The sequence below is a fragment of the Pongo abelii genome, chromosome 9 (assembly GCF_028885655.2).
Source record: "Pongo abelii isolate AG06213 chromosome 9, NHGRI_mPonAbe1-v2.0_pri, whole genome shotgun sequence".
Classification (NCBI taxonomy): Eukaryota; Metazoa; Chordata; class Mammalia; order Primates; family Hominidae; genus Pongo; species Pongo abelii.
The window spans coordinates 16956850-16974639 of record NC_071994.2 but is presented as its reverse complement, the minus strand read 5'-3'; the positions used below and the strand labels follow the sequence as shown (position 1 = coordinate 16974639).

Genomic DNA, 17790 nt, shown 5'->3' with positions numbered 1-17790 from the left:
ATCATCCATTAAAATGATTATAGTACTTAAAGCAGTCTGCAGTTTCAATGCAATACCTATCAAAATACCAATGTTATTTTTCAGAGTTAGAAAAAAGCAATCCAAAAATTCTTATGGTGTTGGGAGCAAGCCCCCCAAAGTCTGGCCATAAACTGGCCCCAAAATTGGCAATAAATAAAATCTCTGCAGCAATGTAACATGTCCGTACATTGGCCATAACGCCCAAGCTGGAAGGTTGTGGGTTCATGGGAATGAGGGCAACAAACACCTGGCCCGCCCAGGGTGGAAAACCGCTTAAAGGCATTCTTGAGCCACAAGCAAAAGCATGAGTGATCTGTGTCTTAAGGGCGTGTTCCTGCTGCAATTAATTCGGCCCATCCCTTCGTTTCCCTTAAGGGATACTTTTAGTTAATTTAACAACTATAGAAACAGTGCTAATGACTGGTTTGCTGTTAATAAATACTTGGGTAAATCTCTGTTTGGGGCTCTCAGCTCTGAACACTGTGAGACCCCTGATTTCCCACTTCACACCTCTATGTTTGTGTGTATGTGTCCTTAATTCCTCAAGCGCTGCTGGGTTAGGGTCTCCCTGACCAAGCTGGTCTCGGCAATATGGAACCATAAAATACCCTAAATAGCCAAAACAATCTTAAGCAAAAAAAGAAAAAGCTGGAGGCTTTACACTATCTGACCCTGAAATGTGCTGTAAAGCTATAGTAACCAAAACAGCATGGTGCTGGTATAAAAACAGACACACAGACCAACAGAACAAAATAGAGAGCCCAAAAATAAATTCAAGAATTTACAGCCAATTGATTTTCAATAAAGGAGTCAAGAGCAAATAGAGACTAATGAACATGGGAGATCATAACTTTAGATGCATAGTTAAATTGGGCTCTCTGAGTTTATAGTATTTAAAATGACATATAAGGAAAGAACATGGCAGGCAAAGAGGCCAAGATGGAGAGCATTCTGCAGTGTGAATGTGAATGTGCTTCTTGTGTTCAATAAATGAACAAAGATTAATTTACTGGATCATAGAGAGCAAGGAGAAATTTGGAAGAAAATGAAAGAAGTGGCAGCAGAGGGGGGAGGAGCCAAGATGGCCGAATAGGAACAGCTGCGGTCTACAGCTCTCAGCGCGAGCGACGCAGAAGACGGGTGATTTCTGCATTTCCATCTGAGGTACTGTGTTCATCTCACTAGGGAGTGCCAGAGAGTGGGCCCAGGTCAGTGGGTGAGTTCACCATGCGCCAGCCGAAGCAGGGGCGAGGTATTGCCTCACTCGGGAAGTGCAAGGGGTCAGGGAGTTCCCTTTCCAGGGGTGACAGATGGCACCAAGAAAATTGGGCCACTCCCACCTGAATACTGTGCTTTTCTGACGGGCTTAGAAAACGGTGCCCCAGGAGAGTATAGCCCGCACCTGGCTCAGAGGGTCCTACGCCCACGGAGTCTCGCTGATTGCTAGCACAGCAGTCTGAGATCAAACAGCAAGTTGGCAGCGAGGCTGGGGGAGGGGCGCCCCCATTGCCCAGGCTCGCTTAGGTAAACAAAGCAGCCTGGAAGCTTGAACTGGGTGGAGCCCACCACAGCTCAAGGAGGCCTGCCTGCCTCTGTAGGCTCCACCTCTGGGGATAGGGCACAGACAAAAAGACAGCAGTAACCTCTGCAGACTTAAATGTCCCTGTCTGACAGCTTTGAGGAGAGCAGTGGTTCTCCCAGCACGCAGCTGGAGATCTGAGAACGGGCTGACTGCCTCCTCAAGTGGGTCCCTGACCCCTGACCCCTGAGCAGCCTAACTGGGAGGCACCCCCCAGCAGGGGCAGACTCACACCTCACACGGCTGGCCAGGTACTCCAACAGACCTACAGCTGAGGGTCCTGTCTGTTAGAAGGAAAACTAACAGAAAGGACATCCACACCAAAAACCCATCTGTACATCACCATCATCAAAGACCAAAAGTAGATAAAACCACAAAGATGGGGAAAAAACAGAGCAGAAAAACTGGAAACTCTAAAAAGCAGAGTACCTCTCCTCCTCCAAAGGAACGCAGTTCCTCACCAGCAACGGAACAAAGCTGGACAGAGAATGACTTTGAGGAGCTGAGAGAAGAAGGCTTCAGATGATCAAATTACTCCGAGCTACGGGAGGATATTCAAACCAAAGGCAAAGAAGTTGAAAACTTTGAAAAAAATTTAGAAGAATGTATAACTAGAATAACCAATACAGAGAAGTGCTTAAAGGAGCTGATGGAGCTGAAAACCAAGGCTCGAGAACTACGTGAAGAATGCAGAAGCCTCAGGAGCCGATGCGATCAAATGGAAGAAAGGGTATCAGCCCTGGAAGATGAAATGAATGAAATGAAGCGAGAAGGGAAGTTTAGAGAAAAAAGAATGAAAAGAAACGAGCAAAGCCTCCAAGAAATGTGGGACTATGTGAAAAGACCAAATCTACGTCTGATTGGTGTACCTGAAAGTGACAGGGAGAGTGGAAACAAGTTGGAAAACACTCTGCAGGATATTATCCAGGAGAACTTCCCCAATCTAGCAAGGCAGGCCAACATTCAGATTCAGGAAATACAGAGAACACCACAAAGATACTCCTTGAGAAGAGCAACTCCAAGACACATAATTGTCAGATTCACCAAAGTTGAAATGAAGGAAAAAATGTTAAGGGCAGCCAGAGAGAAAGGTCGGGTTACCATCAAAGGAAGCCCATCAGACTAACAGCAGATCTCTCGGCAGAAACCCTACAAGCCAGAAGAGAGTGGGGGCCAATATTCAACATTCTTAAAGAAAAGAATTTTCAACCCAGAATTTCATATCCTGCCAAACAAAGCTTCATAAGTGAAGGAGAAATAAAATACTTTACAGACAAGCAAATGCTGAGAGATTTTGTCACCAGCAGGCCTGCCCTAAAAGAGCTCCTGAAGGAAGCGCTAAACATGGAAAGGCACAACCGGTACCAGCCACTGCAAAATCATACCGAAATGTAAAGACCATCGAGACTAGGAAGAGACTGCATCAACTAACGAGCAAAATAACCAGCTAACATCATAATGACAGGATCAGATTCACACATAACAATATTAACTTTAAATGTGAATGGACTAAATGCTCCAATTAAAAGACACAGACTGGCAAATTGGATAAAGACTCAAGACCCATCAGTGTGCTGTATTCAGGAAACCCATCTCACGTGCAGAGACACACATAGGCTCAAAATAAAAGGATGGAGGAAGATCTACCAAGCAAATGGAAAACAAAAAAAGGCAGGGGTTGCAATCCTAGTCTCTGATAAAACAGACTTTAAACCAACAAAGATCAAAAGAGACAAAGAAGGCCATTACATAATGGTAAAGGGATTAATTCAACAAGAAGAGCTAACTATCCTAAATATGTATGCACCTAATACAGGAGCACCCAGATTCATAAAGCAAGTCCTGAATGATCTACAAAGAGACTTAGACTCCCACACATTAATAATGGGAGACTTTAACACCCCACTGTCAACATTAGACAGATCAATGAGACAGAAAGTCAACAAGGATACCCAGGACTTGAACTCAGCTCTGCACCAAGCGGACCTAATAGACATCTACAGAACTCTCCACCCCAAATCAACAGAATATACATTTTTTTCAGCACCACACCACACCTATTCCAAAATTGACCATATACTTGGAAGTAAAGCTCTCCTCAATAAATGTAAAAGAACAGAAATTATAACAAACTCTCTCTCAGATCACAGTGCAATCAAGCTAGAACTCAGGATTAAGAATCTCACTCAAAACCGCTCAACTACATGGAAACTGAACAACCTGCTCCTGAATGACTACTGGGTACATAACGAAATGAAGGCAGAAATAAAGATGTTCTTTGAAACCAACGAGAACCAAGACACAACATACCAGAACCTCTGGGATGCATTCAAAGCAGTGTGTAGAGGGAAATTTATAGCACTAAATGCCCACAAGAGAAAGCAGGAAAGATCCAAAATTGACACCCTAACATCACAATTAAAAGAATTAGAAAAGCAAGAGCAAACACATTCAAAAGCTAGCAGAAGGCAAGAAATAACTAAAATCAGAGCAGAACTGAAGGAAATAGAGACACAAAAAACCCTTCAAAAAATAAATGAATCCAGGAGCTGGTTTTTTGAAAGGATCAACAAAATTGATAGACCACTAGCAAGATTAATAAAGAAAAAAAGAGAGAAGAATCAAATAGATGCAATAAAAAATGATAAAGGGGATATCACCACCGATCCCACAGAAATACAAACTACCATCAGAGAATATTACAAACACCTCTATGCAAATAAACTAGAAAATCTAGAATAAATGGATAAATTCCTCAACACATACACCCTCCCAAGACTAAACCAGGAAGAAGTTGAATCTCTGAATAGACCAATAACAGGAGCTGAAATTGTGGCAATAATCAATAGCTTACCAACCAAAAAAAGTCCAGGACCAGATGGGTTCACAGCCGAATTCTACCAGAGGTACAAGGAGGAGCTGGTACCATTCCTTCTGAAACTATTCCAATCAATAGAAAAAGAGGGAATCCTCCCTAACTCATTTTATGAGGCCAGCATCATCCTGATACCAAAGCCTGGCAGAGACACAACAAAAAAAGAGAATTTTAGACCAATATCCTTGATGAACATTGATGCAAAAATCCTCAATAAAATTCTGGCAAACAGAATCCAGCAGCACATCAAAAAGCTTATCCACCATGATCAAGGGGGCTTCATCCCTGGGAGGCAAGGCTGGTTCAATATACGCAAATCAATAAATGTAATCCAGCATATAAACAGAACCAAAGACAAAAACCACATGATTATCTCAATAGATGCAGAAAAGGCCTTTGACAAAATTCAACAACCTTTCTTGCTAAAAACTCTCAATAAATTAGGTATTGATGGGACATATCTCAAAACAATAAGAGCAATCTATGACAAACCCACAGCCAATATCATACTGAATGGGCAAAAACTGGAAGCATTCCCTTTGAAAACTGGCACAAGACAGGGATGCCCTCTCTCACCACTCCTATTCAACATAGTGTTGGAAGTTCTGGCCAGGGCAATTAGGCAGGAGAAGGAAATAAAGGGTATTCAATTAGGAAAAGAGGAAGTAAAATTGTCCCTGTTTGCAGATGACATGATTGTATATCTAGAAAACCCCATTGTCTCAGCCCAAAATCTCCTTAAGCTGATAAGCAACTTCAGCAAAGTCTCAGGATACAAAATCAATGTACAAAAATCACAAGCATTCTTATACATCAATAACAGACAAACAGAGAGCCAAATCATGAGTGAACTCCCATTCACAATTGCTTCAAAGAGAATAAAATACCTAGAAAGCCAACTTACAAGGGATGTGAAGGACCTCTTCAAGGAGAACTACAAAACACTGCTGAAGGAAATAAAAGAGGATACAAACAAATGGAACAACATTCCATGCTCATGGGTAGGAAGAATCAATATCGTGAAAATGGCCATACTGCCCAAGGTAATTTACAGATTCAATGCCATCCCCATCAAGTTACCAATGACTTTCTTCACAGAATTGGAAAAAACTACTTTAAAGTTCATATGGAACCAAAAAAGAGCCCACATTGCCAAGTCAATCCTAAGCCAAAAGAACAAAGCTGGAGGCATCACACTACCTGACTTCAAACTATACTACAAGGCTTACAGTAACCAAAACAGCATGGTACTGGTACCAAAACAGAGATATAGATCAATGGAACAGAACAGAGCCGTCAGAAATAATGCCACATATCTACAAGTATCTGATCTTTGACAAACCTGACAAAAACAAGAAATGGGGAAAGGATTCCCTATTTAATAAATGGTGCTGGGAAAACTGGCTAGCCATATGTAGAAAGCTGAAACTGGATCCCTTCCTTACACCTTATACAAAAATTAATTCAAGATGGATTAAAGACTTAAATGTTAGACCTAAAACCATAAAAACCCTAGAAGAAAACCTAGGCATTACCATTCAGGACATAGGCATGGGCAAGGACTTTATGTCTAAAACACCAAAAGCAATGGCAACAAAAGCCAAAATTGACAAATGGGATCTCATTAAACTAAAGAGCTTCTGCACAGCAAAGGAAACTACCATCAGAGTGAACAGGCAACCTACAAAATGGGAGAAAATTTTCACAACCTACTCATCTGACAAAGGGCTAATACCCAGAATCTACAATGAACTCAAACAAATTTACAAGAAAAAAACAAACAACCCCATCAAAAAGTGGGCGAAGGACATGAACAGACACTTCTCAAAAGAAGACATTTATGCAGCCAAAAAACACATGAAAAAATGCTCACCATCACTGGCCATCAGAGAAATGCAAATCAAAACCACAATGAGATACCATCTCACACCAGTTAGAATGGCAATCATTAAAAAGTCAGGAAACAACAGGTGCTGGAGAGGATGTGGAGAAATAGGAACACTTTTACACTGTTGGTGGGACTGGAAACTAGTTCAACCCTTGTGGAAGTCAGTGTGGCAATTCCTCAGGGATCTAGAACTAGAAATTCCATTTGACCCAGCCATGCCATTACTGGGTATATACCCAAAGGACTATAAATCATGCTGCTATAAAGACACATGCACACTTATGTTTATTGCAGCATTATTCACAATAGCAAAGACTTGGAACCAACCCAAATGTCCAACAATGATAGACTGGATTAAGAAAATGTGGCATGTATACACCATGGAATACTATGCAGCCATAAAAAATGATGAGTTCATGTCCTTTGTAGGGACATGGATGAAATTGGAAATCATCATTCTCAGTAAACTATCGCAAGAACAAAAAACCAAACACCGCATATTCTCACTCATAGGTGGGAATTGAACAATGAGAACACATGGACACAGGAAGGGGAACATCACACTTCAGGGACTGTTGTGGGGTGGGGGGAGGGGTGAGGGATAGCATTGGGAGATATACCTAATGCTAGATGACGAGTTGGTGGGTGCAGCGCACCAGCATGGCACATGTATACATATGTAACTTACTTGCACGTTGCGCACATGTACCATAGAGTCTAAAGTATAATAATAATAATAATAATAATAATAATAAAGGGAAAAAAAAAAAGAAGTGGCAGCAGAGAGGTTAAGCAACTTTTGTAGGCCACAGTTAGAAAATTTGCTCTAAGTACAATCAGAATCTAGATTTGGGGAATAAAACCAAGATTTTAGTTTTATACATGTTATTTTTGAGATGTCAGTGAGAAGTTTAATAAAAACCTGAAAATATAAGCATCTCAGGATGGAGCATTGAAGAACACCTATATTCAGAGTATGAGTGCAAGATAAAAGCCAACAATGAAAAGCAGCAGAACATCCAGCAAGGTTGGAGAAAGAAAATACCAGTTAAACCACAGGTGTTTATAGCAGCTTTATTCATAACTGCCAACACTAGGGAAGCAACCAAAATATCCTTCAGTAGGTAAATGAATAAAGTGTGATACCACTTGACAATAGACAATATTCAGTGCTAAAATGAAATGAGCTATCAAGCCATGAAAAGCTATGGAGAAAATAGATGCATATTACTATGTGAAATAAGCCAATATGGAAAGGTTACATACCATATGATTTCAACTATATGACATTCTGGAGAAAGCAAAACTGTGGAGACAGAAAAAGATCAGTAGTTGTCAGGGGTTAGGGAAGAAGGAAGAATGAATAAGTAGAGCATAGAAGAGCTTTAGAGCAGTGAAACTACTCAATATGATACTATAATGATAAATACATGTCATTATACATTTATTCAAATCCATAGAAGGGACAACAGCAAGAGTGAATCCTAATGTAAATTATGGTCTTGAGATGATAATGATGTGTCAATGTAGGTTCATCAATTGTAAAAAATGTAGCACTCTGTTGGAGGATATTGACAATGAGGGAGGGTATATGTATGCGGGGGCAGAAGGTATATGGGAAATCTCTGTACTTACCTCTCCATTTTGCTGTGAACATAAAACTGTTCTTAAAGTCTATTCAAAAATAAATTTATAGTATAATATTAAATTAATTACTTACGTCCTTTATATAAAAACTAGCCACACTCCATTTACTTCTGAGTAAATTTCTCCTTCTAATGCCTATGTGCCCACAAGAGGCATAAACATGTACTTTTTTGTGGGCTTGTTGGTGACCCTGTTTAACAAGTATGTTTGCATTGGAATGTGGTAGAGAAAATGCAAGGGGAACAAGTGAGTAAACTGAATGTCATTAGTAAGGTTTGACCAGCAATTTCCAAAAATTCTAACATTTCCCTTTAGCCTTCCTCATTCAGGTATTACATTTCTGAGAATGTTTATTTTTATTAAATAATTGATTTAAATATTTAAATTCTAAATATTTAAATATCTCTAAAGAGGTAAGAATATCACCTCATGAACTTAAATGTATTGTGGGGTTTCAAATGTAACTCACTGCATGAGGAAAGTCTGAGATGAGTGAAACAACATTTTTGTGTATACAACAATGTTAAAATTCCAATCTTATAGAAATTTTTGCCTTCTCAACACTTTCTTGAATGCATTCTTGACTTCTCTGTTCCTCAGGCTGTAGACCACAGGGTTCAGCATGGGGATGATCGTAGCATAGAACACAGATGCCATTTTGTCTGTGTCCATGGAGTGGCTGGAGCTGGGCTGCAAGTAGATGAAGATGACTGTCCCATAGAAGATGGAGACTGCAGTGAAGTGAGAGGCACAGGTGGACAATGCTTTTTGGTGTCCCTTAGCTGAATGCATCTTCAAGATGGTGATGAATATGAACAAGTAGGAGATAAAGATAACTAGAAGAGCAAAAAAGATATTAAAGCTTGACATAAAAACCAGAATCACCTCACTAGTGTGTTTATCAGAGCAAGACAGAGCCATGACTGCTGGAACATCACAGAAAAAGTGATGTATCAGATTGGATTTACAGAAAGAGAGACTGAATATACTCCCAACGTGGAATGAGGCATTTAGGAAGCCACAGACATATGAGGCTAGGGCCAGACGAGCACCTACACTGGCCGTCATGGTGGCGGTGTAGTGTAGGGGTTTGCACACTGCTGCATAGCGGTCGTAGGCCATTGAGGCCAACAAGTAATTTTCTACCGTGGCCAAGGCTACAAAGAAGAACATCTGAACAGCACATGCATTGTAGGAGATGACCTTGTCTCCTCTAAGGAACCCAGCCATGACCTTGGGAGTGACAGCTGAGGAGTATCCAAAGTCCACCAGAGACAGGTTACTGAGGAAAAAGTACATGGGGGTGTGGAGACAAGAGTCCATCAGGGTCAGCAACATCATCCCCAGGTTCCCACACAGAGTGAGGAGGTAGATGAAGGTGAACAAGATAAAGAGGGGGATCTGTAGTTCTGGGACATTGGTTAGTCCTAGAAGAATGAACTTTGTCACTTCCATACAATTCTCCATCAGTATTATCTGGGAATCATAAGATGACTGTAGCAATGAGAAATAAAGCAATAGAGTGATAAACAAAAGAAGAGATTTAGAAATGTATAATTACTATATGCATTATGTAATTATAGCAACAATTTGTACTTCAAAATTTTATAGATCTAAAGCATAGGCTTGATAACAATCTTTAATGCATTATCTACAGAGTTGCAATCTGTTGAATCCAGGGGATCTTTATAAATAATATCCCAGTGTTTCCATTTTATAAATTTATAAACTGCTATGTAGTATATTTAATGACGTGTCCAAGCTGACTCATCTGGAACTAATTTTTCTGCCAATTCACTTTTCCCTAATCTGGTAAAACTTATATATTTATGTTGCTCACATACTGGGAACTGCTCTAGGCAATTTGTATGTATATTGATTCCTCTCAACAATATAATGAGGTTGATTCGTTATTACATTTATTTAATTTGTGAGGCTCACAAGATTAAGTCATTTATTCATATGTACAAAAGTGTTAATAGTCAAGCCTATCTTCTGGCTCAGGAGAGTCGTTCTCAAGCTCAATGGTCTAAATTGAATCTAAATCAAATTGAATTTGAAGCAATTTACAATTACTCATTGTCTTTGTTGGTGCAAACTTAGGCAGGTTTCACAGTGAGGTAATGTAACTGAGAGGAAAATGCACATTAAGGGTCTCAGGACAGCTGGAGAAGTAGGGAAATGTACAACTAGCAAAGGCAATTCTGAGGGGAAGGCAGCATCAGATATAGAGCTTGGGATTGGGAAGAGGTGCTTATCAGCACTACCATTTACTCCCTAGGCAGCATTGGTCCCAAACTAACTTCCCTGAACCTTATTTTTTTTATCTGCAGAATGAAAATATTAATGAGATCAACCTCAAGGCATTATTTTGAAAATTCAATGAAATAATACATTTTTACAACAATAAACAAAATGTTAAATGTTTAGCACAGTCTGAGGAGAGCTAGCTATAATATTATTGTTAGAATGGAATGATGATCTCTGTTAGTTTCATAAAGGAGGATGGCAGGGCTTTGTGTGTTGGTAAATTTTGAAGTCTTGTAGCCCATTCTTCAATTCGTCTTTCCTCACATACTAGGGCTACTGAGATTTTCTGTGCCTCCCAATAATTCTCATTCTGTCTTCTTTTCACCCAAATGATTGACTGTTCCAGTAATTCCATGTGAACCATTCTTTTGTTTAATTTCTTCCTTGAAATTTACATTTTAGCTTGGTTTCACAGCATCTCCTTTACTTAAACTCATTCTTTTCTTTCATTTATGTCATCTCTTAGTTAACCCTTATAGTTTAAAATGCATCATTTGTGGGTTTCCTTTAGTCTGCAGATCTGTTTTGGTGGCAGGTTGTAAGTTGTAAAATTATTATTTAGATCAGTTCTTGCATATGAATAGTGTTTTAAATTAGAAAGGGCATTCATCTTCTAACTACTATTCATCTGCTAACTACTATTGCCTACTGTCTTTCCACACTGCATAAGTTTAGCCCATGAAAGCATTATGTTTGCCAAACTTAAATCGCATAATCACTTTTAGAATATTACATGTTCTACAACAGATGTTAAGAACTTTTTATATATATGTTTATATTTGTGTGTTTGTGTGTGATAAGTATTATTGTTATTACTATTTTACCATTATAAGAATTTGATATTTGAAAAGTTTTGTGATATTCTACAATTATACAACTAGTATGGAGAATAGTCAAGATTCACAATTGAAACCGAGTTCCAACCTAAACAAAATTTGTGCTTTTAGCTACTTCACAATGAGCATTAGATGTGCTAGTCATAATAAGGATGAGATTATGGGGGAAAGGTTATAATTCTGTATGCATCTTGCTAACTTATTTAGATCCTTTTGTAGTTTGAAGAGCTGTCAATTCACACTTCTGTTATTTTTGTTTGTTTTACTTCAAGTAGAAGCCTAACTGATAGTGAATAAGATGAAATTACCACCTACTTAATCAGAGCATCATCTATCTCATTTTTTTCATCTTCTTTAGGGAAGCAGTATGATATTTCACAAGTATCACTGAACAGCCTACCAATGGAAGTTTTGCCATCTCTATACTCCAGCCTCAGCATATGTTTTTAGAAAAAATATTTAAAGCATCTACTTCTGTTCTGAAATAATATAGTATCTATAGCTGTCCCACTGCTTTTGCACGAATTCCCTGTTTTACTAAATGTATATATGGAACATAGAAGCTTACCTTGTGCCTGGAAAAAAAGAGATAGTCAATCCTGAATACTAAGTCTAAAATTGGGAATTCAGTCATGAAATAATGCATAAATAACATTAGAAAAAAAATCTGTCTCAGGTAGTGGTCAAAAAAAGCTCCAAGTTCTCTATGGCAAGGAAAGACAGAATAAAAAAACACTAGCGTCAATAAACTAAATTAAATATAACTGCGATTGTTAGGAATGACCTTTAACACATAAATCACTCACTATGTGCAAATTCTCTTTTATGTATTTTGCATACATTAGCTCATTTAGCATAAAAAAATGGAAAGTAAAGATGCATTGTAGGTGAAAAATAGGATTCCATGTAAGGTTTGATTTTGCTGTGTGTGTATGTGTGTGTGTACACATGTATGCAGTCAGACATTATGGGTCACAATGTAAATCGTGTGGAATCCTTATTCTAAAAAATCTAAAGCCTTCAATCAAGAGCCTCTGAATAGCCTGTGCAAAGTTAGGCATAAGACTGTGCTTCAGTAACACAGAACCATGTATTTTATAATGTGCTCACTGATCATTTGCTGACTTATTTATTTATTCATTTATTCATTTAGATACATTCACTCATTGCCTCAACAAGTATTTAGAGTGCCCATCATTTTCTAAATGTTCTTCTAAGCACATGGATTTTTTGTGTGTATAAGGCTTTTGTTTTTTGTGTTTTTTTTTGCTTTTAAGTTCAGGGATACATGTACAGGCTTGTTACATAGGTAAATTTGCATCATGGGGGTTTGTTGTACAGAATATTTCCTCACTCAGGTATTAAGCCTGGGACCCATTAGTTATTTTTTCTGATCCTCTCCCTCCTCCTACCCTCCACCCTTCGATAGGCACCAATGTCTGTTGCCCTCTAAGCATATGAATTTTAAATGATGAGAATAGTACCATCTTCTATTATTTGAATAAAATCACCATTTTCCCAATTAATGGAGATTGTTGTAACACCTGGACTGTGGCTAAATAGCGTGATAGCATGAAAATATTAAAAGCTGGGATACTAAACTCTGAATACTCAGTGGGAAAATGTTTGCCCTTGAACTTTTATATAACACATATTCTATTACTACAACCTAAGCAGACCATAGAACAGAGCTAGAAACTTACCTTGCTCTTCAAGGAAGATGACACACTTTCAGTTGGCATCTTCAAATTGCAAGTCCTACTCAAAGAAGGAAGAAAAGCTCCTATTTAAGAAGTTATTATTTAATGTCTAGTCACAAATATTGAAGTTCTCTAGAGGGAGGGAGATTTAAGGAAAAAGTAATGACTAGGTGGAGATTAGAAAATATTCTCCAACTTGTCACACAGGGCTGCTGCTGTGAGGAAAAATAGAAGTCTCTGAATGCACTCTGTAAAGTGCTAAAGAGCTGTAAGAAGGGATCATCATATCCGCAATGAACATCATTTTTAGCTGGGGGTTTTATCCCTGGCCATTGTTGCAGACTCAGAGTAATATACCAGTGTGAAATAAGGCCACTTAGTACAATGGACAACCTTTTACACTGAGATCAATAAATGATCACCAAAAGGTGACACACAGGGTGGAACCTCTAACATGATGTTAAATAGAGTCATGTTGGAATGTTAGAGACCAATGACTGGGAACTAACAATAAGTGAGGAATTTGAACACACATAAAGTTCTCAGGGGACAAGTTACCCATGAGAATAACCAGAGTCTCTCACTCCAATCATCTAGAGAAGCAAAAATTAAACTGCGTATGGAAGCCTGGTTCCATTTTCTTAGGAAGAACACCAGTGTATTTACTTTACTCAGGGTTATTTCTTCTTGGTAATGCGAACATCTTCAGAAAAGATTCATCATTAACTTTCCTGGCAGAAATCAGACAGAATCATGAGTGGCATAATGGAAACTAGGCTAAAGTGTTACATAAGTTTTGTTGGCCCATGGCAGCATAACTTCCTAAAATTCATATTGAGATTATAGGTTATATAAACACTTATGCACTTGAGTTCTCTCATTAATAAAATAGAGATGAGTATTTTTTTTCTGAGATAGTAGAATGGATGCTTTGCCAGAATCCTTGCTCACTTGGAACTAGCAAGTGGTGTGTAGAGATTCACACTGTGAACTTGCATCCAAGAAGAAACATGATTGTTCAATATAAAAGTGAAAGAAAACTTTGTATACTGCTGAAAACAAGACAGACAGCAGCCCAAATGGAAAACTGTGAATGAATCCCTCCATATGTGAGAGGGGGAGCGCTCCACAATACATATACCCACCAGGAAGCCAGGCAATCTAGGCCATCGGGAACTTTTTGAGTTTCCCAAAACCTGGATCAGACTTGGGGAACAGTCAAGGGACTGTGAGAAGGAAGAGCACTGGGAAGTATCCCACATGCACTCTCAGACTTAAGGACCAATGGAAGGAGGTCATTCCTGATGCTAACTCATAGTGGGTTGCACAGGAACCTGCCAGCTAGCATTGGTCGCAGTCACTGGTTTGTAGAGTTGTTAGCCAGAGATTTGTGATCTTACCTTGACTGGAGGAGGAATCCACATGGCCAGAATGCAGAGGCAAGAATAGCATGGGCTTCAGCTGTGGACAATGGAATTGGGAACTCACCTTGCAGGATAAGACCAGGAGGGTTTGAGTCTGAGAGAGGTGGTTTCGGCCAGGGTAGCAAGTTTTGCAGCCTGAGGCATTTTCACACTTTAAAGGCAAACTGCATTTGAGTTGGCTAACTGTCCCAATGCACTGCTAGTGTCCAGCTGTGGGAAGGAGCCCTGCTGGGTTGAGTGAGAGCAAACTGGGTCTTACTACCCCTTGATAGGCCATGGAGCCTAGGATGCTCTCTTTGCTTCATGGGGTCATTGGCATAGCAGCAGTTGCTCTGCTTATTGCTGGAGCATTTCTTCAGAGGTCTGAGGATTGCTCTCTGAATCTTGTAAGGGCCAGCACTTGTACAGGCCATCGTGCGGTTCAAGTGCAGACTTGCACAACCCAATACTGCCCAGCTTTGCCCTCTTGCCTTGGATACAAAGCATGGAACCAGGACCACTGTGTGTTCCATAGCCCAAAACATTATCTGGGACACCCAAACCAGTACACTAAGGATATTTACAAACAAGAAAATCATACAGAGTCTACACCAGTTTAGACACCCAGAAACAAAGCCAAATAACCCTACTAAGCATACATCATAGTCACATTCTCAAGAAAAATAAGTCACACCCCAATGAAAGTAAATTCAATAATAGAAGTGACTAATTCTCCAGATGCAAAGAAATCAGGATAATAATACTGAAACTATGAAAAACAAAGCGCTATAACACCTCAAAAGGAGCACAGTAATTCTCTAGCAATGGATTTGAACCAACAAGAAATCTTCAAAATGTCAGATAAAGAATTCAAAATACTGATTTTGAAGAAGTTCTATAAGACATAAGAGAAATCTGAATACCAATGCAGACATCAGAAAATCAATTCCTGATATGAGCTAGAAATTTACCAAGAAGGTAGAGATCTTAAAGAACCAAACAACTTCTGGAAATGAAAATTTCACTGAAATAATTATGAAGAACAGTTGAAAGCCTTAACAATAGACTAGAATGAGCAGAGAAGAGAATCTCAAAATTTGAAGACAGGTCTTTTGAATTAATTCAATCAGACAAAAATAAAGAAAGGAGAATAAAGAAGAACAAACAAAGTATTTGAGAAGTATGGGACTACATAAAGCAACCAAACGTATGAAGTATAAGTATTTCCAAGGGAGAAGAAAAAGCAAAAAGTTCAGAAACCCTATTTAAGGAAATAATTGACAACAAGTTTCCCTAGTTTGGGAAGAGATTTACACATCCAGATACAATAAGCCCAACAAACCACAGGAAAATACATTGCAAAAAGGACCTCAACATGACGTATAGTCATCAGATTGTTTAAAGTCAACATGAGAGAAAAATCCTAAAATCAGCATGAGAAAAGTGTCTAGTTATCTATAAAGAATACACCATCAGACTAATAGTGGACTTTAAAAGCAGAAACCTTACAAGCCAGAAAAAATAGAGATTCTATTTTTAAAGTACTTAAAGGAAAAAAAAATCCCTGTCAACCACAAATTTTATATCCTATTCAGAATAAGCTTCATAAATGGAGGAGAAATAAAGTTCTTCTCAGATGACCAAATGCTGAGGGAATTCATTACCACTAGACTGGCCCTATAAGAAATTCTCCAGGAGTTCTAAATGTGGATACAAAATGTCAATATTCACCATCATATAAACACAAAATTACAAAAAGAAAAAAAAGGAAATCCAGTGACTACATGACAGAACTCCACTAAAGCACAAAGACAAAGGAAAAAAAGAAACAATCTACAAAACAGCTAGATTACAATCTATGTTATGTCAGAAACAAAAGCTCACATGACAATATTAACCTTAACAATAAATAAATTAAAATTTTCCACTTAAAAAATATACATTGATGACATGGAAAAAAACATGAAACAACTACTTGCTACTTAAAAGAAACTCACCTTACTGGTTGGTAGACAGTTACAGACTGAAGGTAAACAGGTGGAAAAGATATTCCACACAGATGAAAACCAAAAGTGGGTAGTAGTAGTTACACATATCAGGTAAAACAGACTTACAATAAGCCATGATAAAAAATACAAATAAGGTCATTTTATAATGATAAAGAGATCAAATCAGCAAGAACATATAAAAATTCTGAATATATGTGTACCTAAAAATGGAACAGCACCCACAGTCATAAAAAAATTACTAGACATAAGGAAAGAAACATACAGAAATGCAATAATAAAGGGGGACTTACCCCATTGACAGCACTAGACAGGTTATCAAAACATAAAATTAACAAAAAACATTGGACTTAAATTTTTGACCAAATGGACATCACAAACATTTACAGATCAATCTAACTAACAAAAGTAAAATATAGTTTTTTCATGGGCACATGGTACATTCTCCCAGATATGTCACAAAACAAGTCTCAATATAGTAGTCAACTTTTTAAAAGTTGAAATTATACCAAGTGTCTTCTCAGAGCACAGCCAAATACAACTAGAAATCAATACCAAGAGGAACTCTGGAAACTATACAAATACACGGAAAGTAAGCAATATATTCCTAAACAATATTTAGGTTGTTTACTCAATTAAGTCAGAAATTAAAAATTTTTGGAATAAATAAAAATGGAAACAAAACATACCAAAACATATTGAAAACAGCAAAAGCAGTGATAAGAGAGAAGTTTATAGTATTAAATGCCTACATCAAAAAATAGAAAGATCACAAATTAGCAACATAACATTGTACCTCATGGAACTAGTAAAACAAGAACAAACAAACCAAAGCTACCAGAATAAAACAAATAACAGAGATAAGTGTAGAACTAAATGAAATTGGGACAAAAACAAATAAAATAGACAAACCACTAGCTAAACTACCTAAGAAAAACAGGAGAAGAGATCCAAATAAACATAATCCAAAATAAAAAAGAATACATTACAGCTAATACCACAGAAATACAAAAGATCATCAGAGGCTGCTATGAACAACTATTCACTCACAAACTAGAAACCTAGAGAACATGAATAAATTCCTGGAAACAAATAACCTCATAAGATTGAATGGGAGAGAAAAATCTTGAACAGAGCAATAATGAGTGATTAAATCAGTAAAAAAAAACTTCCCAACAACACCAACAAAAAAGCTCAGGACCAGATAAATTCACAACTGAATTCTACCAAAGGTAAAAGGAAATAATAGCAGTCTTTTGAAACTCTTCTGAGAAATCAGAGAGGAGAGAATCTTCCCTAACTCATTCTACAAAGCTAGTATGAGTCTGATACCAAAGCTGGCAAGGATATAAAAATGGAAGACTACAGACCAATCCCTAATGAACATAGATGCAAAAATCCTCAAAAGTATACATGATTTGCTAGCATTTTGTTAAGGATTTTGTATGTAAGGATTTTGCACATATATTGAGGTATATGTATAACAGCATATCAAGAAGATAATATACCACAATCAAGTAGGTTT

The 17790-nt window shown here is 38.0% G+C and overlaps 1 protein-coding gene across 1 annotated transcript; it reads right to left on the bottom strand.

Moving 5' to 3' along the window:
• Nucleotides 1-8547: 8547 nt before the first annotated feature.
• LOC100446872 (olfactory receptor 5B2) lies at nt 8548-9477 on the bottom strand. Its single transcript, XM_002821762.4, has one exon. The coding sequence runs from the start codon at nt 9475-9477 to the stop codon at nt 8548-8550; it is 930 nt and encodes a 309-aa protein (XP_002821808.2).
• Between the last annotated feature and the right edge of the window lie 8313 nt (nt 9478-17790).